A 27,024-nucleotide genomic window follows, 5' to 3' on the forward strand; every position below is an offset into this window, starting at 1 on the left:
AGCTGTTGGTCTCCCAACCAGGCTGGGAGCTCCCCAAAGACAATGCCTATAACTCTAGAGCTCAGAACAGGACCTACAAAGGGCCTTGGGGTCAGCCAGACCTGCACCTGCCCCCTCCTGTATACCGCGCATGGATGCAGCAAGGCCTAGGCATCCATCCACCCTGCCACCCCAGCCAGGTGTCTCCCCCAGGTACCATCTGCCCAGCTGTTAGAGGGGAGCTGCCAGTCCCACAAGAGGGAAGCATCGAGGCCAAGTGAGGAAAGGACTGCTCAGGTGAGGATACAAGGTTGGCACAGGGACTCTTCTTAAGATGGACTGTCCTTTACAGACTGACAGGTGGCTAAGGGCCCATATTGAGGAGGGACTCCAGGTGATGAGGCCCCAAGAATGTCCCACTTTGGGCAAAAGATGTTTCTTAGTCTCTGCTGCAGCCATACATGACTTTATTGAAGCCTCTGGGCACAGCCCAGACACATAAAGAACACAAAGGGGAAAGCCTAGGGGATCTTAGGGCTGCTAAGGGAGGTCAAAGGGCATCTTCTGCCCAGTCCAGTCCCCACCTCTCCCCTATCCCAGGAGGTCTTTGAGAAACAACCCTGAGATGCAGTTCAGGCATCAGGGGGTCCTGTCTCCCACCCCCAGGGCTGGAGAACAGGTTTGGGCAGATGTGAGAGTCCCAAATACTCTCAGCAGTCAGCGGAACAGCCCAATGCGTTGCCCACCTCCCCTGCTTCCAGATGATCAGGGGTCTGCCCGCAGGTTTCTTTTACTTCCTGTCCGGATACCACGGGGATGAGGGCCTCAGTCTCTGCTGCCAACCCTCCTGGCCCTATCCGTGTCAGCAGGGGTGGGCAGGTGGGGATGGCAGCCACTGTAGGACCAGGGCTTGGTGACAGGAAGCAGAGGCAACTGCTGAGAGCACACACCTAGGCAGGGTGGGAAACAGCTCAGCCACAACACAGGGAAGGACAGCACATGGACAGACATCCCCATGGCTGTGGTACAGCCCACGAGGAGGGGAAGAAAGGCAAGGTGGATGGGAACAGCCACCAGGGTCTCAACCTTGAGGCACAGAGCAGCAGAGCAGCCTCAGGTGGCGGTGAGTTTAATGGCAGAGCAGCTTTCACCTTTTCTCCTGGGGGCCAGCTCCCCAAGGTGGGACCAGGGCCAGTCCAGCAGGGAGACACCAAGAACCCAATCCAGACAGGGAGCACACAGCTGCACATTCACCCACACTAGCATACACACTTGGGGGACCATAAGACTCATGAGACAAAGACCCTCCCAGCCTCTGGCCAGAGTCCCACCCAAAGGGAGGGGATGGGCTGCAGCTCAGTTTATCCAAGGTCTTGCCTCCAGCCACTGGTCCAGGCTGAGGGGGAGGGGAGAGCCAGCTTCATGTCTAGACCTTGTACAGCGTCTGCAGAAGATTGTGGCGGGCAAAGGAACAGGATTCCAGGGCGCCATTGGGCCTGTGGGGAGAGAAGAGCCACTGGGAAGGGCAGATACCGCTGGGAGCACAGGCTCCGGCTGTGCCTGTTTCCCATATGTGAAGAGCGAGAGAAGGCCATTTTTGAAGTATGAAATGTGTCAGACTCAAATTCTCTAGTCCTCACAACCCTCACTTTGCAAGGGGGATTTTAGTCTTCCACCTTTTGTGCACTGTGGGTGAGGAGGCAGTGCATGAGGCTCAGAAAGGTGACAGATCCCAAGGCCTGGCAGCCAGGGTCAAGCCTGGAGCTGGGACCAGAATGTAGGTCAGGAACCTGGGCCTTTTCTTTCCAGCAGATAGGGCCAGGGCCAGGAGCCCTCAGTGTCTACCACTACACATTTGAGACTGGCCACTAGAGTGCTGCCTTTTACTCTGACCATGCACCCCACTTCCCTAAATGCAGCTGGGATCAGTGGACTTGTGGCCAGTGGGAGCCCTTAGAGACAGTCTTGCCCAGCCCTGGGTCAGGCAAATGGGGAGAAGGAAGCCTGGGGCAGACTTAGAGGTCAGCTGAGGGTCATAGAGGACTTCAGTGGGGATACAGGGAACAGCCTCCTGACCCATCCCTAGTGGGACCCCAGGGACTGGAAACTTCTCAACCCTCCAGAACAAGGCCACAGTTCACACATCTCCAGGCATCTCAGTGGCATTCCCCAGCAAAGCACCTCCCCAGGGAAGGACTGTGGCTGTGGAAGTCCAGCAGAATCAGGCCCTTTTGGCCATGGTGGCTGTGGAGAATGCTAGAAACAGAACTGCTCCCAAAAACCATGCCAAGTGCAAGACCTAGACCAACAGACTTGGGCTTGGTCACTGATCTGGTCTCTACCTAGTGTCTGACCCTGAACAAAATGACTTAACTGACCTGGGTGCTAGTTTTCTCTGGAAAATGGGGACCACTGCACATCATCTGTCCTTCACAGGGAAAGATGCTGTCCCTGAGCCCCGTGTCTTCAGGTGGGCAAAGGGGAGAAGATCTCCCAGAGTGGAGGAGAGACTGAAACATGGGCACCAAGAACCCCAGGTGGCATGAAGGCTTCTCACAAGCCTGAGCAGGGCTGCCAAGTTGACTGGGGTAGGACCCCTGGGGACAGGCTCCCCTTGCTGGAGCCCAGGGCCTGAGACTGCAGGCACTGGCTGGGTGGTAGTAAGGGCACACTCACTTGGTCATGAATGCCAGCAGCAGGGGTGCAAGGCCCTTGGGGAAATAGTCCTGTTGTACCATGTGGTTCAGAGCCATTAGGGGGCCATATAGGTTGGCAATGGCTTTGATTTTGTCTTCACTCTGCAAGGGGAACAGAAGGCAGGTGAGTGTCAAAAGGTGAATGGGGGCCTTTGGTCTCTTATCAACCAGACCTTACTGAGTGCCCAAGGCCAAGGTCAAGATGAGTCAGTGGCACCCCAGTAAGAAGACCAAGGCTGCGTAAGCACACCCAAGTCTTGGGGACACTGGGTGAGCAGCCCCAGGACCTGAGGTATAGCATAGGGGACGTGGGAGGGAGCAGAGCAGCTTCAGGCCCTGGGACTTCCCTGTCCTGCATCTGCTGCTCCTTCCAGACTCACCTTGAGGAGACCCATGTGGATGAGAAGCCTGGTGAGAAAGGCATTGGAGTTGAAGGAGGAGGAGCTGAAGGCCTTCTTCATCAAGGCATCTGTAAGAAAGAAATAGTGATGGGGCAGGAGTGCTGTGGAGGACCAGTCAGGGAACAGGACACCCAGAACCCTCCTGCAGACTCAGCCCCTGCTTCCTACCCTTCAGGAGGTGGACAGAGGGAGGTAAGACCCAGACATAGGCCAGCTGGCCTGGGGGGAAGGGCTCAGTCCATCAGCCCTTCCCTGCTCTGGCCTCCATTTCCTCATACACACAATTGGCTTATATCAACACTGCCGAGGCCGCCTTGCCCAGCTCGGATGGAGGTGAAGTAAGGCCAACCACCACTGTGGAAGGCCTCAGATGTTTCAGCAAGGTGGGCAGAGCAAATGGGACAGAGAGAGGAGCCATTGAGGGTCTGCAGGGACTGACCATTAATACTTGCTGCTGTCCTAGACTGTTCTGGAAGACAGATTTCAGGCCACTTGTTCCCACAAATGCCCACAGGGGATCTCAGAGAAGACCTGAAGCCACCAATATGGCTATCATCCGCCAACCCAGCTTCACTTCCCAAGCCTCCATCATATCAATGCTGCCAATCCAGGAAGAAGCATCATATGTTTCTACTCACTGCCACCCCTTCCTACGTGCTGTGCCCCTCACCTGGGCCCTCACCCTGCATGGCCCCTCCTCTCCACTCTGCTTAGGCAATCTGATCTACTTCGAAGAGGTAGAAGGTGGTGGGTGCTGTGCTGGTGGCAGCGAAGAGAACAGGATATGGATAATGGATCACGACAGGGTTTGGGAAGGGACCAGAGATCCTCCTAAAAGATATAGGGAAAGCAGTTGTCTCCTTCAAGTGGAGGTTCAGATACTGGATGAAGCCTCAGCTTTTACCCCTTTGCTGGGGCTTGGCTTCTCAGAACCAGGACCTTGTGCACGGAGGCCTCATGGATGTGAACCTTTAATCTCCCTAAGATAAGAGGGCATACTCCTCCCAGCCTAGGCCCACACCTGACACCTCCTGGCCCACTGCATGAGGAGGTGAAAAAGGTCTGAGTTCTAACTGCATATAGCTGTATGACTTAAGGCCCTTACACTCTTTGGATCTGTTTCCCCATTTGCCTGAGCACTCAGCCTGCTCCACTGTAGGTACATGGCAAGAACTCAACAGAAGAGCAAGTGGGAGGCTGGAACAGAGAGCTTATAGTAATTCATGGTTAATGTCATCTGTGGGTGAATAAGGGTGACTCCTGGAGTGGCAAGAAGGGCTGAGAAATCCAAGGCCCCACCCAACCCGCAGTACCTACTGCATCCTGCACAGCTGTCCTCACTGTGGCTTCGTCCTTGAAGACTGAAGACACCTTGAGGAAGGCGGAGACCACCTTCTCAGGATCAGATGTGTCAGTCTGAGGAAACAAGAGACAATGTTTCACCACGGCCTGGACCACAAGGGAGCTTTGGATTCTGCTGTTGGCTGGAAGAGGCCTAGGCAACACATGCACTTCTGGTAGGAAAGGGCAGGTCCTGCCTTGGCCACGCTGTCCCTCAGAGTCTGGCAGGTCACACATATGGAGTGATGGATATGTGAATGAGTGAATGAGCATTAAATATAGTTCTCAAGAAATAACAGTCACCTCAACAAACGGTGCTGGGAAAACTGGATCTCTACATGCAAAAATATGAAATTGGGCCCCTACCTCAAACCATGTACAAAAATTAACTCAAAATCAAAGACCTAAATATAAATACTGAAACTATAAAACTCCTAGAAGAAAACAGAGAAATATCTTCAGGACTTTTCAGCAGGCAATGAATTTTTAGATTTTATACCAAAACCATAAGCAACAAAATAAAAACTAGACAAAATGGACTTCAAAATTAAAAACTTTTGTGTAGCAAAGGATTCTCAAGAAAGTGAAAAGACAGAATGGGAGAAAATATTTGAAACCATTTTTCTGATAAGGTCTTAATATCCAGAATATATAAAGAAATCCTACCACAACAAAAAAACTCAATTTAAAAGAAAGGACAAATAACTTGAATAGATATTTCTCCAAAGAAGATATAATGGCAAAATGGCCAATAAGCATAGGAAAAGATGCTCAACACACCATTAGCAGCTAAGAAAATGCAAATCAAACCCACAAGAAACCATCTTGCACCCAGGAGGATGGCATTAAATTAAAAAAAAAGGAAAGTAAGCTGACGAGAATGTGGAGAAACAGGAATCCTTGTGCACTGCTGATGAGAATGTAAAATGGTATAGCTACAAACTATGGAGCGCAGTTTAGTGGTTCATCCAAAAGTTAAACAGAATTATCATGTGACCCAGCAATCTCACTTCTAGGTATATCCCAAAGACTTGAAAGCAGGGACATCAGACACTGATGTTTATAGCAGCATTATTCATAAGTGACAAAAGGTAGAAGCGACCCAAGTGTCCATCAAGAGATGAATGGATTAACAAAATATTTATAGGATGGACTATTATTCAGTCATAAAAAGGAATGAAGTTGTGATAAATGCTACAACATGGATGAACCTTGAAGACATCATATTGATTGAAATAAGCCAGGCACAAAAGGACAAATATATGTATTCACTTATATGAAATAATTAGAATATGCATATTCATAGTCTCTGTTAAACAGAGAGGCTTTATTTCTTGATGTGACTTCAGTCAATTGTCTACAGCCCTTTCCTTTCAATCTTTAGCACTTCCTTTAGCATGTTTTGCAGAGCCAGTCTCGTGTAATGAAGTCCCCCAGCTCTTCTATATGAGAATGTCTTAATACCTCCCTCATTTTTGAAAAGACACTTTTGCCAGATATACAGTTCTTGGTTGGCAATATTTTGCTTTCAGCACTTTAAATGTCATCCCACTGCCTTCATGCTATTAGGCCTGGAAGACAGAAAAAACTTCCCACTTTGCCGAGACAATCTCACCAAGCAGAATTGAAACTTTTATTCCTACGTCCACTCCCCGCAGCCATAAATGGTCAGCCTGCCCTGTAAACCATGTAGAAAGGAAACCTACAGCCCTAGGCCTAGCCCACCCCACCCCCACGACCACAGTCAGCTTGCCCTGAAAACATCACATAGCTGAATAGAAACTTATCATTAGCCCATCCCTGCCAAGTGTTTTTCATGCCAACTTCCTGCACCTGAGCTACAAACGCCCTACCCTCCACTGCAGTTGCTCCCTCTGAGCACTGCCTGGGCAATTCTGTTTCTTCCTGAAATAAAATCTTTGCCTGAACTCCTTCATTCTCAACTCGTTCTTGGTGAGTTTGCCTTTCACTTGCCTCTATTGTTTTCAGTGCAGTATCAGCACTTAATCTGTTTGAGGTTCCCTTGCATGACACATGCATCTTTTTGGGGGCTTTCAGAATTCTGACGATTTGATTATGGCATGGCACAGTTTGGTTCCATTTGGATTTATCCAATTTGGACTTTACTACTGAATGTGTATATTCATGTCTTTTATTAAATTTGGGAAGTTGTCAGCCATTATTTCTTTGAATCTGTGCCCTTTTCTTTCTTCTCCACTGATACATTTATTGGTACGTTTGATGGTGTCCCACAGGTTCCTCAGACTGGAGAATTTCAATTGTCTTATCTTCAGGTTCACTGATTGTTCTTCTGCTAGCTTCAATCTGCTGTTGAACCCAACTGAGGAATTCTAAATTTCTGTTACTGTGTTCAGTTCCTTTCATAATTTCCATCATTCTATTGATATTCTCTTTATGTTCATCTATCATTTTCCTGATTTCCTTTAGTTCTTTGGCTCTCTGAGCATTGAGGACCATTTTTTTTTTTAAAGCTTTTGTCTGGAACGTCCCAGCCCTGATCCTCCTCATTGATGGTTTCTAGTATTTTCATCTTCTCTGCCTGTGGGCCACTGCTTCCTGTTTCTTTGCATGTATTGTAACTTTTGTTAAAACCCGAAATTTTGAATGAGAGGGAGAGGTAAAAGAGGTATGGTATGTATGAGTTTCTTCTTTTTACTTCTTTTTCTGGAGTGATGCAAATGTTTTAAAAAATGATCATGGTGATGTATATACAACTATGTGATGATATTGTGAGTCATTGATTGTACACCATATATGGGATATTTGTATGTTAAGAATGTTTGTATTTGTATGTTGTTTTGTTAACAAAATATATTTTTTAAAAAACCTGGAAATTTTGATATTTTAATGTACTGTCACTGGAATTTAGACTCAGAGGCATCTGTTCCTTAAGCTTCTATCCAACTTGTTATGACAGAGCTTTCCCTGAATGGCAGAAGCTAACAACTACAAAAAAAAAGAAAGAAAAAAGAAAACACCTTTTCCAGTCTTTGCAGATTGAACCGCAGGAATGAGTGATCTCCCTCAGGTTTATCCATACAGTGAGTTTAGAGATTTGCTCTAAGGCAAAGTATAAGGGCCTCCCTGAGTCTTTCTGCCCACGCATCTTGTTCTGGGTATGTGCATATGAATCTGGCCATTAGGAATTTCCCTCTTTAGGCAGTTCCAAAGATCTCTTTGCTAGGAATCAGATTCCTCATGGTCCAGGCACTGCACTGTATGTCCTATAGTCAGCAATCCCTTGCCAAAGCAGTACAATTTGACTGCTTTCCCACAGCCTTCTGGAGGAGAGTTCAGTGAACCACCTTCTACATGCACGTCAAGTTCTGGGACCGCTAGTTTGCCAGACCACCACTAGACAGACTGGGCTTGACATACATGCTCCCCGTAGGTGCACAAGGGTAACTCTGCTCCCTCCAGAACTGGGACCAGGTTTCTGCACTGGGAATGCTGGCCAGCATCAGGCTGAGCTGGTGAGGGGTGAGGGAGAGGTCAGCCAGGGCACCTTGAGATCTTACTGCTTTTAAGTAGCCTTTTTCTTGATTCAGCGTTCACCCTGCTACTGAGGTCCTTAAAGTGTTTTCTGGAGTTTTGAGAAAAATGTTTCTGCCCAGTTCTTACAGGTTGTTCAAAGCTTCTGTGTGGGGATGCAGGTCTGAAGTGTCTTAAAACACAGAGTGAACCCTAATGGAAACTCTAGCTTATATTAATTATATAATATTGGTTCATCAGCTGTATCAAAGGTACCACACTAATGCAAAATGATAATAATGGGGAAACTGTGTTGGCAGGGAACTCTGCATTCTGCATGATTTTTCTGTATACCTGCAACTGCTCTAATAAAAACAAAAAGTTATCCCTGTGACCCAGTGATTGCTCCTCTTCTCACAATCTAACCTGAGGAAATAATCCAGAATGTAGACAATATGCCCATGTAAGGAGCTTTACCTTAACTTTTCTCACAACAGAAAACATGGTTGGAAAACTATAAAAGGCCACAAATAGTAGATTGCTTAAGTGCTACATCCACACAGTGGAGTAAAGGACATGGGAAGAGTTTTACTGGCTCAAGAGAATAACAAATGGTGTTAAATGAAAGGCAGAGCATAAAAAGGGTTTACAGAATATCACCTCATTTATCAGGTTAAAAAAAAAAGTACAGAAAAAAACATAAAAGGAAATCCGCCAAAATGTCAAGCCAACTCTGACAGAGGCCATGAGTAACCCTCTCTTTTATTTCTCTATATGCATTACTTAACCTTTACCCAGTTTTTTTCATCTTCTTACATAAGAGTGATAGGGCTGCCAAGAGGATTAAATAGAAATCATGCCCAAGCACTCAGAACAGTCCCTTGAAGATAGCAGATGCTCAATAGTCATCTGAGAATTAATGAATTAAGGAACCAACAAGTGAGGCAGGAGTAAGAGCAGCTTCTCGGCAATAAGCATGTGACTTCCAAAAGGGGACGTGGGCAGGATGGCCATTGTTAAGATCACAATTTCTCTGGGAAAATTTCTTCCACTCACTCTAACCATGCAGTTGAACAGGGGCTGCTGCCTTCCTATGGAGACTCTCCCCAGCCAAGATGATGAGCCCAGGGTTGGCTACCACCACCCCTCCTGCCCCCTACCCCAACCCAAGCTGGGCCAGTGAGAATTCTTCCCTGGGTTTTGGGACTCGGGAACCAGAGACTAAAATCTCAGTTCCACTCCGGAGATGAGATACGGGCCTGGAGCCAAGTCCCAGCTGTTCTACAAGCAGATGCTCCCATAGAAGGTGCAAAGAGAAGCCTCGGTGTGTGTATACATGTGAAAAAGAGAGTCTTGACCACTTTAGTTTCTGATTTGATCAAATCCAATGGATCCCAAAAAAGGGAGCAGAAATTAGGCCAGTGACTATTTACCAACTGACAGAGACAAATTTCATTATTTAAAACTTGTAGAGCTTATACCAGTGCTATGGGCTAAACAGCAAATTGTTACGGTTTAAGAATAAAATCCTGATGTGAAGCAATAATTGGAGTCCAAAATATTAAATTGTGTATATTTAGATTTACATTGTTGCAAGGTTAATGAAATTACTTGGGTGAAGCTATACAGCTAGGCAACAAGGTGTTCTGGAGTCCAGCTGCACTCTTCCCAGTGTATCCCATTCCAGTTAGATTGCAGTACTGTTGTAGGGTATAAATATTGGAGAAAATTATGTATTTTTTGTATGATTGAGACTTCCACAAAAGTGGCACCTATTCCAACAACCTTCCTGTTATTGGTCATCCATTTCTTCAGCCCAATCTTGGACAACTCAGTGCGAAGTATAATGGGACATAAAAATCCATTTTCTAGCTTCCAAATCCCCAAGATGAATTTACCTTTGTGATATTTTAGGTGCCTATTTTATGATGATTCTAGTAAGAGCTATATATATCGGAGCTTTCCAAAGGCAGGACTGGCATTATACTTCTATATGTCTATAGCCCCTGAAGTAGAACCTGCCAAGTATAAAAATTAAAAGTATTATTTGTGGAATATTACTCAGAAGTAAAAAGAAATGAGTTATCAAGCCACAAAAAGACATGGAGGAACCTTAAATGCATACTGCTAAGTGAAAGAAGTAAGCTGAAAAGGCTATACATTGTATGGTTCTAACTATAAAAGGCAAAACTATAGAAATAGCAGAAAGGTCAGTGGTTACCATTCAGTTCAAGGAAGTGGGGGTGGAGGGATTAATATGGAGGGATTAATAAGTGGAGCACAAATCATAGTCACAGGACAATGAAACTAGTACAATGTCTGTATGGGCCCATATGGTGGATACATGACGTTATACATTTGTCAAAACCCACAGAACTATACAACACAAAGAGTGAATCCTGATGTGAACACTGGACTTTAGTTACGAATAATGTATCAGTATTGGTTAATCAACTGTAACAAATGTACCACACTAATGCAAGATTTTATATGGAAACTATAATTTCTGTAAACCAAAACTGCTCTAAAACTAAAGTTCATCATTAAAAAAAAAGAAAGAGTCTTGAGAAAATCCCCCAAGTCCAGTCTTAACAGAGATGCGGCCAGGCCTGTCCTTCCTGCAGCCCAAGCTCTTCTGAGTCGGGTGCAGTCATCTTCAACCCCAGAGCACTTACAGATGTGATCACACCCCTTTACATGTTCCTTTACTTAAAAAAGCCAACCAGTGGCAGGCCAACTCCCCAGGGGAAACCCTCCTTCCCCAATCCCTTGTGCTCGACTTGCCTCTTTCTCTGGCAACTTCATGCTGTTGATAGGCTTAGAGCCAGAAGTGCTATTACCTGCTGGGCTATCAGCACAGAACTCTTGGGCCCAAGGTGCAGCAGTTTCTCAGGAGAGGGGAAGGCAAGGAAAGTAGAGACATCTGGAGGAGGCAGGGAAGACAGCACCGGAGCTGGTTCCTGAGAAACGGGTAGCATGAGTGGCTCTGTAGTTCTGAACCCCAGACTCTTCAACCCTCACACCCAGAAAGTCCACTCCTCATTCTATACAGAATTCGGGCTCTAAGTCCAGAATTCTTCCTCCCACTCAGCTGCGTCTCCCCAAATTGGGGGGCCCCATAGATACTGACCATGGCTGGCTCCTTGTTCAGGAGACTTTCATGGTGGCGGGGTAGGGACTACAAGCCGCCTCGCAAGAACCTGACACCGTCAGGGGGATCCTCACCATGACATGCAATGTCCCAGAAATGACTTAGCACATGGGGGCTGAACTAGAATTCAGGAACTACAGTCTAGACTGATGAGCACTACTAACAAGCATGAGAGGTACCAAGAGAAAACCTTAAAATTGAGAAATGCCTAGCCATGGCCATTTGCTTAACTGCTTCCATAAACTAATAAAGAAGCCAAATTCAACATGAGTATGGAGAGTCTTCAGTCCAACCCAAAGTTCTCCAGGAGCTTTATTTGGAAACCTATGAGAGAATATGAACGAATGAATTGGAGACATAGCAGTCCTGAATCTACCAGCACTGTTGGCTAGGCAAGGGACACCAAGTGCCCAAGTGGGCTCACAGGCTCAGCCACAGTTTCCAGAATGGGGGTCACCAAGATAATCCACTGGTTGGTGGGGAAAACAGATCAAAACTTCTATTTATGCTTATTTTTTTACCCTATTATTTTAGAAATATTTAGATATATTTTATAATACACATAATGCAAGTGTATAAATTATAATTGTATTATAACATAAAGGAATTCCTATCAGGGTAAGTATAAATATAGGTAAAATGTAATTACATTGGGCTGATTTCCTTTTCCTATTCATAGGAGTGTGCAGTGAAAAAAAGTTCAAGAGCACTGCACCATGGAGCCCTTGCCTCCCAGCCCCTGGCGAAGAGGTCTCAGGGTTTCCCATTCAGGAGACTAGGGCTCTGACCCTGGTAAATGACAAGGAACTCACCCCTCGGTTTGGGTCCAAAATTTTTCTTGAGGGTGTAGCTAACTCCTCTCCTTGCCCTTGCTGCTGTGGTGCCTCCTCCTCCTCCTCTTCTTCCTCCTCTTCCTCCTCCTCCTCTTCTTCTTCCTCCTCCTCTTCCTCCTCTTCTCCATCCTCCTCTTCTTCCTCGTCATCCTCACCCTCGTCATCACTGTAGAGAGGAGTTGGCTAGAGCAGACCCTCCCTGTCCAGTGGCCATGGTAGCTCAGGGGCCTGGCTCCATGGATCCACAGACCGGGCCAGGCAGGAGGGTATCTCGGGTTGGGAGAGGGAGCAGCCCCCAAGTGGGGAGGCATGAGAACTACCAAGGAGCACTTAATCCATTTCTCATCACCCAAGGAAGCCCATGCTGTGGACACACAGAACCAGGCTCTATCCCTGTCCCTGCCCCATAGTGTTGACAGAGAAAAACAAGAAAGATCTGCCTTTCACAGCTGGGGCCCAGAGCTTGGTAAGAAAGCATATAGGCAGAGATGCCCAAGGCTGTGCCACCCCCATCTCACTGATCACAGGAAGCTCTGGTTGGTGGTGGGGGAGGAGTGGTTGGGGAGAGCTGGGGGTACCCCTGTACCCCAGAAAAATGCCATTCCATTTCCATTTCCCTGGACTGTGAGCCTCCCCATCTTTGAGCCCCCCAAGCAGTTCACAGTAGCAGCCCAGGGAGGAGCACTGAAGAGACATGACTATCTGGCAAGTGAGTGAGGCTGATGTGGAGGTTAGAGGGGCAGGGAGACTGGTGCCAATGGCTGGACTGTCTCCCAACAGGCAGAAGCATGGCTCCCCTGCTGCCCCACCCCTACCTCCATGTGGGCTCTGCAAACCCAGGAATCCCCGCTCCCTTAAATCCACTGCATCCTTTCCCGTGGATCACTCCCATCTTCAGCACCAAAAGAGCTCTAGAGCCAGTGTGTATTTCTGGAAACAATCCCGAGCCCCACCACATCCTCCTACATGCGCCTGCCTTGCACCCGTCACTCCCGCCAGCTATACTGGCTTCCTTCCTTCCGGTGCATTTGCTGTTCCCATCTCTTCCTTCATTATGAGGCCACTCTAAGGGGGGCCATTCTCAGTCCCTTTTTTGAGCTCCCATGAAAACATAAAGCTTCACTGTCTTGTTCTCACATCCCTAATGCCCAGCACACTCCCTGGCACATAACAGGGCCTGAACCAACATGGCCTGAATGAACAAAAGAAGAAATGAGTGAAGGAACAGCCTGAAGCCAGTGACCTTTTGGGCCACTCACCCAGAGTGCCCCTACCTGAGGGAGGCCAGCACCTCTACCATGTTGCAGCTATCTAGCACCTCCTGCAGCTGCTCACAGCCTTCTTCACCCAGGGCGTTGCCTGTTCACAGGGGGCGGGAACAGAGGGTCAGTACAGAGCACATGGGGGCCCCCTGCCCGCATAGCATGTCTGCAATTAAGCCACCCCTGCCTTGACTACCATTGAGATCCAGCTTCTCCAGCTCAGCCTTGTCCCCCACAGCCTCAGCAACGGCCAGAGCAGCATCTCTCTTGATCTCACAGAAAGACAAGTTCAACTCCTAAAATATAAGAAGGGGTGAAGGCAGGCAGGAACCCAGGCCCAGGGACCAGGTCTTACTCTCAAGCTCTGCTGTGAACCCTCTCAGTCTCAGTTTCCCCAAGTGAAGGTAAGGTAGGCTCTGTCCTGCAGCAGGGCAAAGGGACAGGAACAATAACACCAACAACAAGAATAATACTATTTACCTAAAGATACATCACGATCTAGTATCTTTCCTTACTCTGTTCTATAATTATATACACCACTCTCTTCCTCCCGCGTTAAATGAAGAAACTAAAGTTCAGAGAGGTGAAGCGACTTGCACAAAATCACAGGGCTAGGCACAGGAACCACTGGGATATGAACTCAGACCCACCTGCCTTTATACACAAACACGTGCACGCATGCACTCTACTACCCATGGCCTGTAACCCCTGAGCTCAAGTGACGCCTGCACCCAGAGGGTGGGCTGACAGCAGCTGGCCAGGCCAGGGTACCTTCAGTTTGGGCAGGCCCCTGCGGACTGCATCTGCAATGGCCACTGCACCCTTGGAGCGCACCAGGCAGTCCCCGAAGTTGATCACTTCCACCTGTCGCAGGCTCTTCAGGGTCTGCAAAGAGAAAGCAAGGGCCCAGGTAGCCTGAAGTAGCAGGCCCCACCCCAGACCCAGCCCAGTCCTGGCAACAACCGTACCCCACATCAGCCACCATACCCTGCCTTCTTAGCCAGTCCAGCTTCCTCCACCCTCCTCACCACTTCTGGTCCCTGTGTCCCCTGGCCAAACCTCCTCCACACCACTCCCCAGGCTATGGCCAGAGTAATTCCCCTGAAGCACAAACCTAACCATGTCACATCCTTCCTTAAAACCCTCTTTGCCATTTTTCTTGAAGATGACTATATAATGATACAGCTTGTCCAGTGAGACTGTGTGAATGTGAAAAACGTGTCTGATTCTCCTTTTGTCTAGGATATGGTCAGGTGAGTAAGAAATATGCAAAAAAAATAAATAATGGGGGGACAACGGTTAAAGTAAATTGAATAGACTGAAACACTAATGGTCAATGAGAGGGAGGGGTAAGGGGAACGGGATGTATGAGTTTTTTATTTTTTATTTCTTTTGCTGGAGAGATACAAATGTTCAAAAAAATGATCATGGTGATGAATATACAACTATGTGATCGTACTGTGAGCCACTGATTGTACACCATGTGTAGAATGTCTGTATGTCAAGAATGCAGAAATCCTGGAATGAGCTGAGACTCAGCATCAAGGGATTGAGAAAAACCCTAGAATGAGCTGAGACTTAACATCAAGGGATTGAGAGAACCTTCTCGACCAAAAGGGGGAAGAGTGAAATGAGACTAAGTGTGAATGGCTGAGAGATTCCAAACAGAGTCGAGAGGTTATCCTGGAGGTTACTCTTACGCATTAAATAGATATCACCTTCTTATTCAAGATGTAGTGGAGAGGCTGGAGGGAGCTGCCTGAAAATGTAGAGCTGTGTTCCAGTAGCCATGTTTCTTGATGATGATTGAACAATGATATAGCTTTCACAATGTGACTCTGTGATTGTGAAAACCTTGTGTCTGATGCTCCTTTTATCTACCATATCAACAGAAGAGTAGAACATATGGAGTAAAAATAAATAATAGGGGGAACATGTTAAAATAAATTTAGTTTGAAATGCTAGTGATAAATGAAAGTGAGGGTTAAGGGGTATGGTATGTATAATCTTTTTTTTCCTCTGTTATCGTTTTATTTCTTTTTCTAAATTGATGCAAATGTTCTAAGAAATGATGAATATGCAACTATGTGATGATATTAAGAATTACTGATTATATATGTAGAATGGAATGATATCTTAATGTTTTGTTTGTTGTTAATTTTTTAAATTAATAAATAAAAAAATTAAAAAAAGAATGTATGTATGCTTGTTTGTTAAAGATTGAGAATAAAAATATTAAAAACAAAAAACAAAAACAAAATAACTTTATATCTACCTATTCACTTATAGGAAAAAGATCAAGAAGTTAACCCTGGTAATTCCAAAACAGGACCAGTAGAGCAAGGTTTCCTCCTGAGTCTCTGGGTCTTCCCACATGCTGCCCATCACTTTGCTCAAAACACTCCTTCCCACCCTCTCTGTCCAGAGAAAGCCTACTTGGCCTGTACTACTCAGCCACAAGATGCCCTTCTCCAGGCAGCCTGCCTGAAAGCTAACTGAACATCCATGCTGTGTGCCTCCAACATTGCACTCAGCAATCTGCCAACACCCACAGCAGCAGGTCCAACCTTCTGTGGGTCATTGGGCCCCTGGAGGTCCTAATCTAAGTTGTGGGACTCGCCCCACTTGGAGGCCCCAATATACAGCCAGCCACGACACTAAGAGCCCTGTATTGTCACTGATTTAGAGCTTCCCTCCCTCCTCAAACTAGGATCCCCTTGAAGGCAGAGACTTTGATTCAACACTCAAGAGCACGGCCTGCTCTTGATAAGGAATTGGTATTGCTATTGAATGAATAAACGATGGTGGGCTTGTCCTATGTAGCCTCTGAGAACAAAACCAGCATCAACAGCTGAAGTTACAAGGAACAGCTTAGGATAAAGGCCAGATGAACATTCACAGCTGCCCAAAAGGACACAGACGACCTCATGACATATGACCCTGTTCTGGAAATCTCTGAGTGGGTTGGACACATGGGGCACACCAGGTGGGAGCACAGGAGAGTAGCCACCTGCTAACGAAGACCCAGGTTCACTGTAGAGGCTGCAGGAGAGCCTGTCTATGGTGGCCCTGAACTGCCCCTGCCACACCCAACTCACCTTAGCCATGGCCACAGCCCCTTTCTCAGTGAAGGTGTTGTCATTCAGGTTGATGACCCGCAACAGGGGGTTGATGGCGAAAGCCTGGGCCAGGGCAGTGATGCCAGGGTGATTGATCCCATTCTGTGGCATGTGGACCTCCTCCAGAGTTCTGATGATCTGCAAGGACAGGAGGGCAAGGGCTGTGAACTGGGCACTAGCGCGCTAGGGCCAGGCCCAACACAGCACAGCCCAAGGGCTGCCATAAGCACTGGGCAGGGCTGCATCTTACCCTCCCCACACCTTAGGGAGGGAGTCCTACCCAGGGTTGGGGGGGGGGGGGGCGTGAATAGAAGATTAGGGATCAGACAGGCTAAGTGACTGGCTCAGGATCACACAGCTCAGAAGTTAGAATGTAGGTTTCTTAGTCTGGTGCCCTCTATACCATGGGGTCCTGGGCTCTGGCCAGGTGGGTTAGTCATGGGTTTTCTCTGGATAATACAGCCCTACTTGGCCTTTCTTCTTAGAGCTCATTTAAATTTTAAAAAGTTGGGGACAAACCCTAAAGTTGCCAGCCATGTGGGAGACTGGTGTGTTCTTCTCATGGTGCCCAGCTGGAAGGGGAGCAGAGGAGAGTGGCAAGGACATAGGCAACAGGCCACTGCCAGGGCTCCATCCAGCCTCAGAGCCACACAGCTGTTCCTGCCCATCTCCCCACCTCAAGGGCAAGTGTGACCTGTTATACCTCTGGGCCCCTTGTCAAGTTCTGCCTGGCAACGCCATGCCAGGGGACAGGCAACACACCCACTGCTCTGGTACTACCACTCCCCACACTGAGTCCCAGAGACATCACTGATCAGAAGAGCTGCCTGCCCTGAGCCTTGCACTAACAGCAGTGGTCGAGAATGCAACCATGTGGACACACACAACAGGGATTCTGCCCTTGCTAGGATGAGCTGAGAGACTCAAAGGGCTGAAGCAACTCACCTTCAGTCTCTCAGCTTTGTGCCAGGGCTGGGATTCTGAGCACAGGGGATCAAGAAGGACAGAAACCACTCACCCCAAAAGCTTCTGCCAAAGCAGTGGCTCCGTCATTCTCCAGACGATTTCTGCCAGCCACGAAGACTTTCAGGGCCAGTGGTTTGCCCTGGGCAGTGGATTTCCGGTGACACTCAGTCAGAGCTGCTGCCAAGATCTATAGGGGTAAAGGCAAGGGACCTAGCCATGGGAAGGAACCCCTTCTTTCCAGTGGCACAGCCAAAACCCTGAACTAACATTCAACTGACCTTCAACTCAGTGTGGTGGGTAAGGACACAGCTGCACAAAAGCACAACACTCACACCTCCTGGGCACCCAGCACCTTATAGTTTACAAAAGGCTTTTCCATCTACCATTTCCCCTGAGGGGCCTGACTTCATTTTAGAGATGGGGAGACTGAGACCTACTAAAAGAAGGAAGAGGCCTGGCTGCACCGACTGTAAGCCAGGTCCTGGAGGGGTAGGGAGAGCCCAGAACCCAAATCTTCCAGTTCTCTTCATGCCCCATGTGCTCAAGGGAAGCTGATGAGGACACCATGGCCCTGCTGCACCTGTCTCAGATACGCCTGTGCCCAGGCGAGCCAGACACAGCAGGGTCTCACCTGCTGGGATAAAACCTAAAATCCAGTTTGCCCTATCCCTGGTCTGTGGCCAGGAGGTAGCTTCTATCCCTGGTGTATCAAGAGACTAAGTGTTAAAAATGTTGAATAGTTGGTGGCAGTCAGAGAGCCCATGGTCAATGTGACATAGAAGACGCACCAGCAACTAACTCATGAAGGAGGGAAATGACATTTATGGGGCACCTACTAGGTCCTGAGCACACTCAGCTAGGTGCTTTCACACCTCCTTTAATCTTCCTGGGAAGCAGATGGCATTAGCCTTACTACACAAATGAGGAGGCTAAGGCTCAGAGAAGTGTGGCTAAGGTGACAGAACTAATATGCAGCAGAGCCACAAAATTTGCAGCCAGGTTGGCCTGACTTCTAGATCACAACTGCACTCACCACTCTGCCCTTAGGGAACACAAAGGCCACCACACCAGCCTAACTCCACAAGGGAAGGCAGACAGGGAAGGGAGTTGGGGGGCAGGGGGGCGGTGGTTGGGACTTAGTGTTTCTCAACTCTGGGACTAAAGGAGCCAGATGGACCTAGAAGAGAATAATCATAATCAGGGCTGGCAGCCCACGGTGCAGTTCTGGAAAGAAAAGAGGTTCCTTTCTACAGTGCCCAGCCTGACTTGCCAGCAGGACCTAAGGGTGGGAGTGTTATCCAGGACGGGGCCCTGTCCTGTGGCTATACCTCCCTTAGCAGCAGCCTTCACATTTCTCCTTCGCCATGCACATGTACCCCAGGCCCTGCCCTGGGCTCTGCCAGATGTTCTGAAGAGGCCCCAAGTCCTGTACTTTGCAGAGCCAGCAGGTCAGAGCACGGATGCGCACTATCTCCGTGTTGCCAGGGCAACATGAGAACTGTGGATGGTTGTTGGCAGCCCTACTCTCACTGACTCCAGTTTCTCTGCCCACCCTCCACAGGCTGTTGCCTTGGAGGCCTTTCCCCTTTGAAAAGAAATGTCCACAAGCCAACCATCCCAGATGGTAGGTAGCTAATGGCCCCAAATGTGGTGCTGGAGCACATTCTTCAGATGGGTTTCAAACAAATATGAACACAGCAGGGGACTAAGCAGGGAAGATGTGGGCAACTGGGATGGGGAAGAGAAAGGCCAAGTACCCACCTTGCCACCACCGACACCCATGCCACAGTTGTTGAGCTTGAGCTCATGCAGGGTGAAGCAGGCTGAGCTCTTGAGCAGGGCCTCGAAGCCTCGCACACCATCAGGTCCGAACGCGTTGTCACTCAGGTCCAGCTCCACCAGCTGGGCCCCAGCTGTGATGAGTCCCTCCCCTAGTGAGATCTGGGCACAGAGGGAGCTCATGTCAGCTTCACAAATGACTGCCAGGTGCTATTTCTATGCCAGGCCCAGGGCCCAGCCCTCAGAGGGTACGTAGGCTAGTGGAGGCACCATTTCAGTTCAGAGTTGTTTATTATTCTATTATTACAGACCCAGGATGGGGAAACCTTGTAGAGGATGCCTAACTCAGCCAGGGGCTGGAGGATGGGAGACAGGTTATATGGTTGTGAGGGAATCAGGGAAGGCTTTTCTAGGCAATTCCAGGCCACAGTAAAAACAGGAACACAGAGATGAAAGAATGAAACAGCATGTGGTATGTCTGGAAGGAAGCATTCAGTGGACTCTATGAGAGGCTGAGGTGTGGGGTTTGGCTAGAAAGGAAATGAGAGATCAGAGCAGGCAAGAGCCTTGAATATCGGACCAAGAATTGTGAACTTGAGCCTGAGAGCAATGGGCTTTGAGGTGGGAGAGGGATGTGGAGGAAGCTCTGAAGCTACAAGGGGGAGATTGATAGGTATGGAGCAGCTGGAAGTCAAGCACCCACCCGGGGGTTTGAGGCAGCAGTCCAGATAACAGGAAGGTGCTGACTGGGCAATGGTGGTAGGAGGAACACGGAACACCCTGGACGCGAAGGATGGAAACCTGTACAGGCTGGTGGTTCACAGGATGCACAGGATGAGGGTGGGAGATACTGCAAATGCCTCCAGGGTTTCTAATGGTAACTGGGTAGATGAGGGTGTCCTTCTCCAAGGCACAGCTAAGAAGCAGATTTGGGGGAAGATATCTAGGTCTCCTGAAAACCTATCGGGCTGAGACTACACACAACTCCTCCTCCCCTCCAAGGAATGGTCAGGCAGGAGGCTCTGCCAGAGACTAGGGGCAGAAAAGGGCTGGGCACATATGGAGAAGTTGGTTCATGGCGGGAAGAAGGGTGAGGGGAGACATTATACCTTCACCTGGGCCCTGGACATGGCAGTGGAGGAAGTTTCCATTGTCTTTCCCTCCACTGGATAAACAGAGGGACAGTCTCTGGCTCTTTACTGCTCCCAAGACAAAGCCTAGCACTGGTGACTTGGCCTCACCCTCCAGCAGTCTCATCTGCTCAAATACTCTGTGCCTGTTTTAGCTTCTCTGCATTTCATGCCATTCCTGACCCCAAATTCTCTTATCCCCCATCAAAGACTCATTTTCATCGTTGGTAAATGGAAATAAGAAAACCTCCTTCAAAGCTTGAAGAAATTCAATGCAAAAATTCAGATAAAACAATCTGCACAGTAAGAATCCCATAGCAAGGACCCAAAATTAAGTTTTCCTTCACCCCTTTTCTAACTTGAATCCTTTTTACTTACAATCACCCAAGGGAAATGGCTAACTTAACCTGTGTTCTAAATCCTAGCCTCAGGTTGTTCCTGCTCTCAACCAAGGCTGAATAACAACCCTCTTTCTGGGGGCTTCCTCAATCCTCCCCCAGCCCAAAGAGCCCTGCCCCAGAGCCCCCCTTATGATCCCTGTGACCCCAGATGAGTTGTTCACTGGACTGGGGGCTCTAGTTGTGAGGCTGTGCCCAGGTGTCTCTGGAACCTCAGTGCTGGTGGCTCAGAATGAGCAGGACGAGGGACTCAGTGACCAGGAAGGCTAATGACGCCCAAGAACCTGCGGTGCAGAGGACCTGCCATGTGCTAGACCCTACCCATCCACCTCAGCCCCAGGCAGGAAAGGCCATGTTCTGTTCTGTGGGATGTTCCTTCCCATCCCCTTCCATACATGTGCACACACATATGCACATGCACACACACACTGAGGCCTGGGAACCTGACTCAAGCCATTGCAACCCCAGGAATGGGAAGAGGGGAAACTGAGGCAGAGAGAAGCTACCCATGAGAAGAACCATAGCAAAAAAGAGTGGTATAGAGAAAGGGAGGGTCCAGAGAAGAGGGGGGTAGCCCCAAGAGACTGTAGGCAGGTACAGACTGTGAGGAAACAAAAACACAGCACAAGGAAGGTGGGTGCCAGGAAAAGGAAGATAGTCGTGGAGTGGATGAAATGTGAGTGTGAGTAAACCATGGAGCTCAGCAATGAACCCTGGAATCCTTGGTCTCCACTGTCCTTACACTCTGTCCCCAATCTGTACCCTCCCCTTCCCGTCAGGACACAGAACAGACAGATGTCATGCTTGCCTACCTTCCATTTCAGCTTATTTTCATTTCCAGAAAGAACAAGGAGTGAGAAACGCCCTGGGAAGTGTCCAAGGGGAGGGGAGCACCTGCCTCATTCATTCACTTACCAGGGCTGGTGGGATCTCCGACCTCAGTCTCCCCGTAAACATGTCACTCCAGTGGCAACGCTTTGGAAGGAAGAAGGAAAAGGAGAGTTAGACAGACTCCTGGGGGTGGCTTGCAGCCCATCATGTGGACTTGGAAATACCAAATGTCACAGGATTCTCTGCTTGGGCTCTGTCAGTGAAAAGCTGGCCCAGCTCTGGCCAAAGCTGGTTGGCCTGGAAGTCCCCACCAGCTCTGGTTGTGCTTCCCACTCCTGAAATACACACTCTGGCTACATCAGCCTTCTCTGAGCCAAACCCGGGAAGGATGAGATACAGGGAAAGCCACTTTCCTCTGAAGATCCAGTCCCTAACATTTATTGACTAAATGCAACCTTAAGTACCAGGAAAGTTGGTTTTTGTAAAAGAATTCTTGGCTCTTTCTATAAACAAAATCACTTTAACAGACCTGGGGCTTCAGCAGGATGCTCTCACACCTGCATCCAAGGGCTCAGGGCCACATCCAAGAGAGGTGGCCACAGCCTGAGTCCCTTGTAACAGACACTGGCACCTTACCCTGAAGCCTTCCAGACCTATCTCTAATGAGCTAAAGAGGCAGCTGGTATGTGGGAAGCATTGGTGCTCTGGGTCACAAAGTCTGGGTGCCAATTCCGAATGGAACCCTGACCTAGCTGACCTGAGCCCATGTCTTTCTCTCTCTGTCCCCTGGTATCCTAAGCTACAATGATCTCTAAACCAGCAGCAGAGCAGTTAAGAGCTTGGGCTCCTATACAGGCTCCAATTCCAGCCTACTTCTTACAAGACATAACCCTGAGCCAGTTATTTCTCCTCATGGGCCTCACACTTCTCACATGTCATGACCTAACCTGTGCCCATGTTACGACAAAGGGAGATAACATCTTATCTTACACCAGCACCATGCCCAGAACACAAAGCACCATCTATCAAAGGCAGCTTGCACTGTGCCCCAGGCTGCTTTCTGCACAGAGTGTGGAGGCAGAACTGACAAGTGGGTGATGCTGTCAAGTGATAGTAACTCACGTACATGGCACTACCACCAGCCAAATTCTCTCACCACACAAGCTCTCCTCTGGCCCTCATGGCAACCTCTAGGGGAGAAAGAAGAACGCCAATGACAGAGGAGCCTGGGCTCAGAGCTGAGCTTAGTACAAGGCCACGCCATGCAGACAGGGTGGTGGTGCTACACCTGACCCCAGGTCCTCAGACGCCAAAGACCCTGCTTTGTGTCCTACAGCTGGCAGGCCCAGGCCCATTTCTCCCAGTCCTTCGGGGGAGGGTTGGCAGTTGGGAAGACAAAACATTTCTTCTGTTGGAAAACGTCCCAGCTCATGCTCATGGGAAGGACAGACCTAGGGCAGGCAAGCAGAAACAATCACAACCTTAACTGTCAACCTAACCATGATCTTCCTGTGGAAACAGACATCAAGGCCATGTGGCAAACCACCTCACCAAGAGGTTCTTCCCAAGTCTCACAGGGAAGGTCCTCCCAGGGCAAAATGTGCTGTTTCCTCTCATGACCCACACCTCTGTGTTCTTCTCCTTCAGAAGGAACCACGGAAAAGGCACTGGACCTGGGACTACGAAATGTGACATTAGGATCTTGGACTAGTTACCCAGCCCCTCTAAGCCTCAGTTCCCTTCACTGATAAAATGGACACCCAGTTTCTGTGAACTGAGTGGGTGACTGGGTGGGTGAGAGGATTAAATGGCATATATGGAAGAGCCTAGTATAAGCCTGGTCTATATTTATTAAGAGAACTGTTTCCAGTGGAGAAAGGTCTCCTTCCTTCATGCACTTCAGAGACTCTGGTATGCTAATGTACACTAGGAAGGGGACATCCAGTGAAATCACCCCCAGACATTTTGAACACCTGAGCCTTTTCTCACAGGGCTTGAAGGACAAGCGTTCAGTGGAACCTCTTTGGGACATGCTGGGATAGAGGAATCTGAATCACCCTTGGTGTCAGCCATGGAGGGGCACCACTTGAAACTAACCTCCAAGAAAGAATGTGCCAGTCAGCTGCGAAGAGTGAAGGCAGCTGGCAGCCTCCAGTGGCAGTACCTTTCCAATCTGCCACACCACTTGAACTGAGGCCACATTCTTCCCAGGCAGGTAGCCTGCAGCTAACAACGCAGCATGGCAGGGACCATTTCTGCCCAGCATGAGACTCCTCCTAAAGGGCAATCTTTGCTCTGGAGCTCCCTGCTGGGTGGGTTGAGAGTGTCAGAACTGCCTCAGTTCTTGCTGCCCATTTTTGCTCCTTTCCTCCTCACAGGTACCAGATGTGTATGAGGAGATGAAGGTTCTCCCTGCCCAGTTCTGCTCCCATTACAATGGCTGCTTCCTGCAGCACCTGCATGGACACACTATGCAGGGGAGAAAGAGAAAGAGGAGCCATGTGCGGAGACTGCCAATAGGGCAGGGGTTTGGGGAGGAGCTGGACCCAGGCCAGTGGATGGGCAGTGTGGGCCAAAGCTGGTCTCCAATCAACTTGGGTCCGCCCATGCTGCAGATCTTACCTTCAATTCTGATTTCTTCTCCAAGGCTTTGGCGATGACCTTGGCTGCTTCCACTCCCACGGTGTTGCCCTCCAGGCGCAGAGCCTCTAAGCCATCAAATTCTTCAATCTCTTTAATTACATCATTAGCTACCCGGGACCAAAGAATAGAGACTTAGGCCAAGGAAGGAGAGAGCTGAGCAACCAGCCTGTCATTCACACGCACCCAATTATACTGCACCTACCATGTGCTAGACCCTGGCTCACAAAGGAGACCCACACTGGCTCACTATTTAGCAAGGGACACAGCTTCACAGACAATTCCTCTGTAATAGGCACTAAACAAGGATGTGCAGGATGCTAGGGAGCCAAGTGAAAAGAGCAACTGGCTGCTTGGGACTGTCAGAGAAGACTGCCGAGTGGGTGATGAACATGGCACTTTCAAGGATGAGGAGCAGGGTGGGCACCCTCAAAGAGGGCCAGTACACACAATGGCGCAAAGGCTTTCATTGTTAGATGATTCCTCCAAGAGGTGTTCAATACTGTGTTATTTTATTATGACGGAAAACTCCAAACAACCTCAATATACACCAGTACAGGACAGGTTAATTCACTGGTATGTTCTACAAGCAACTATACTGAAACCATTATGAACGGTGACTTGTGTTTACTGGACTTGAAAAATAGTCACATTATAGTGATAAGTGGAAAATGAGGTTATCACTGGTCTGAATGCACTTAAAAAAAACGTTATCGGTGTTCACACACACACAACACCAAATGTTAAAGCAGTTATCTCTACCTGGTAGGATTCTGAGTGATTCTGTAATTTTTCCCCACCTGCAATAAAATATTCTCAATGTACCAGGTTATGAACCAACTTTTAAAGGATCTAGTATACGATTCCAACTATAAAGAGAGAGAGAGAGAGAAAAGAAATTCATCGATGTATGGGGGAAAAAGGCTAGAAGGAAACTGCACCAAAAGGAGTAGTAGATAAGTCTGTTAGCCCCAGGCTGTGTGATAACAAGGATATATTTTTTCCCTTCTTTCTATTTTTCAGTATTCTTTAAATGACCATGAGTTACTTTTACAATCTTAAAAAAAGAAACAATAACAAGTTGCATGAAACTAAATGAAATCTGTCTGGCTGAAACAGGATGACGTGGAGATGACGTGTGACAGACAGCGCTGTGTATGGGAAAGTTTGACCCTGTCCACCTGGGCTGCAAGAAACATGAAAGGGTATTCAGAAAGGCTGTAACTGACGATAAGGGACAGACTAAAGAAGCTAACCAGGAGATTCCTGGATCAAGATGGCAGAGTGAGGTGCTTCAGGGCTCTAAACCCCACAGAAGCTCTGAACAACCAGCAAGCTGGCAGAAACATCGTTCTCAAAGCTCCAGAAGAGTTAAAGGACTGCAGTAGCTGGACTAGCACTGAATCAAAAAAAAAGGCTACCTAAAAGCTGTAGGATTCTGTGGGAAGCTGGCTGGCGCCTTCCTCAACCCTAACCTACTTGGTATGCAGGTGGCCATGTTGCCAGCGTGGGTCCCTGGTCCTGGTTCTGGAGGGAGCAGAGTAAACCGCATGTACATACTCAGAGCTTGTATGTCTGACCCCAGTCTTTCTGGTGGTGGCTTGCCATGCAGAAAGACAGCTCACTGAGCTATCCTACAGAATATGGGGGAGAGCAGTCAAGTCATGTTGCCAGGGGCAAGGGGTTGCTGGCTGTAGAATATACACTGCAATGCCCAGGACAGCAAGGAAATGGTTTCTAGGGAAGAGGAAACATTTGTAACCATATAAATGGGGGAATTCCTAGGGCCACACATGCTTAGCACAAGATGCCTGTGCAGAAAGAATCAGGGAATAAAGGAGGGTGAGGCACCTGGAGCTTTCTCTAAACTCACTGTAACGATAAACCCTTAAAGAGAGCATTCACACAGTTCAATCTGCAAAGACTGGGAAAGATGTTTTCTTTTTTTCCTCCTTTCTCTCTTTCTCCCTCTCCCCTTTCCCCCCTTTCCCCTCCTCCTACCCTCTCCCTCTCTCCTTCCCTGTGTCCCTCTCCCTCTCTCCCACTCTCTCTTGTTAGCTCATGGCATTCAAGGAACAGATACCCCTCAGAGTCTAAATTATAGACAACATACTAAAATATCAAACTATCCAGGTTTCAACAAAAGGCTGCAAAACATACAAAGAAACAGGAAGCAATGGCTCAGGCAAAAATGATTAAAACATCAGAAACCATCAATGAAGACGATCAGATCTGGGACATTCCAGACAAAGGATTTTTTTTAAAAAATGGTCCTAAATTATGTGCAAAGAGCTAAAGGAAAACATGACAGAAGCAAAGAAAATCAGAAAAACAATAGATGAACACAGAGAATACCAAAAGAATGATGGAAATTATGAAAGGGAACTGAACAGAAGACCACATTAACAAATTTAGAATTCCCCAGAGGGGCTCAACAGCATATTGGAGCTGACAGTTGAAAGAATCAATGAACTTGAAGATAAGACAATTGAAATTACTCAGTATATGGGACAGATAGAGGAAAGAATGAAGAAAAGTGAAGAGAACCTGAAAAACCTGTGGGAAACCATCAAGTGTATCAATAAACACATGGTGGGAGCTCCAGAAGGAGAAGAGAGAAAGGGGCAGAGAGAATAGTAAAAGAAATAGTGGTTGAAAACTTCCCAGGCTCAATGAAAACCATGAACATACACATTCAAGATACTCAACAAACTCCAAACAAAAACAAGATGAACTCCAATAGGCCATGCTACAGCATATTATAATCAAACTGTCAAATGCCAAAGATTAAGAGAATTCTGAAAACTGCAAGAGAAGCAACGTCAAGCCTCAGTAAGACTGAGTGCCGATTTCACACTGGTAACTATGCAGGCAAGAAGGCAGTGGGATGACATATTTAAAGTGCCAAAAGCAAAAAACTGCCAACAAAGAATTCTATATCTGATCGAACTGTCTTTCAAAAATGAGGGAGATTAAGATATTCCTAGATAAACAAAAGGTGAGGAT

The 27,024-nt window shown here is 48.0% G+C and overlaps 1 protein-coding gene across 8 annotated transcripts in view; it reads right to left on the reverse strand.

Moving 5' to 3' along the window:
- Positions 1-429: 429 nt before the first annotated feature.
- Positions 430-27,024, reverse strand: part of RANGAP1 (Ran GTPase activating protein 1) — a 34,022-nt gene continuing 7,427 nt past the window's right edge. For 3 of the 8 annotated variants that reach the window (XM_077168976.1, XM_077168972.1, XM_077168974.1), the window contains 14 exons: positions 24,001-24,128; positions 21,463-21,522; positions 19,002-19,181; positions 17,293-17,427; positions 16,254-16,412; positions 13,927-14,040; positions 13,352-13,451; positions 13,168-13,252; positions 11,873-12,059; positions 10,750-10,869; positions 4,390-4,492; positions 3,056-3,144; positions 2,656-2,777; positions 430-1,475 (listed from right to left, as the gene is read on the reverse strand). In XM_077168976.1, the coding sequence (XP_077025091.1) occupies positions 1,406-1,475; positions 2,656-2,777; positions 3,056-3,144; positions 4,390-4,492; positions 10,750-10,869; positions 11,873-12,059; positions 13,168-13,252; positions 13,352-13,451; positions 13,927-14,040; positions 16,254-16,412; positions 17,293-17,427; positions 19,002-19,181; positions 21,463-21,522; positions 24,001-24,128 (1,652 nt within the window). In that variant the 3' untranslated portion in view covers positions 430-1,405. Of the gene's footprint in view, positions 1,476-2,655; positions 2,778-3,055; positions 3,145-3,746; positions 3,908-4,388; positions 4,493-9,807; positions 9,928-10,693; positions 10,870-11,872; positions 12,060-13,167; positions 13,253-13,351; positions 13,452-13,926; positions 14,041-16,253; positions 16,413-17,292; positions 17,428-19,001; positions 19,182-21,462; positions 21,523-24,000; positions 24,129-27,024 lie in introns of those variants that run through there. The other 5 variants (XM_077168973.1, XR_013179315.1, XR_013179316.1 and 2 more) reach the window with 5 other exon arrangements.

This window comes from Tamandua tetradactyla, chromosome 7, assembly GCF_023851605.1.
Source record: "Tamandua tetradactyla isolate mTamTet1 chromosome 7, mTamTet1.pri, whole genome shotgun sequence".
NCBI lineage: Eukaryota > Metazoa > Chordata > Mammalia > Pilosa > Myrmecophagidae > Tamandua > Tamandua tetradactyla.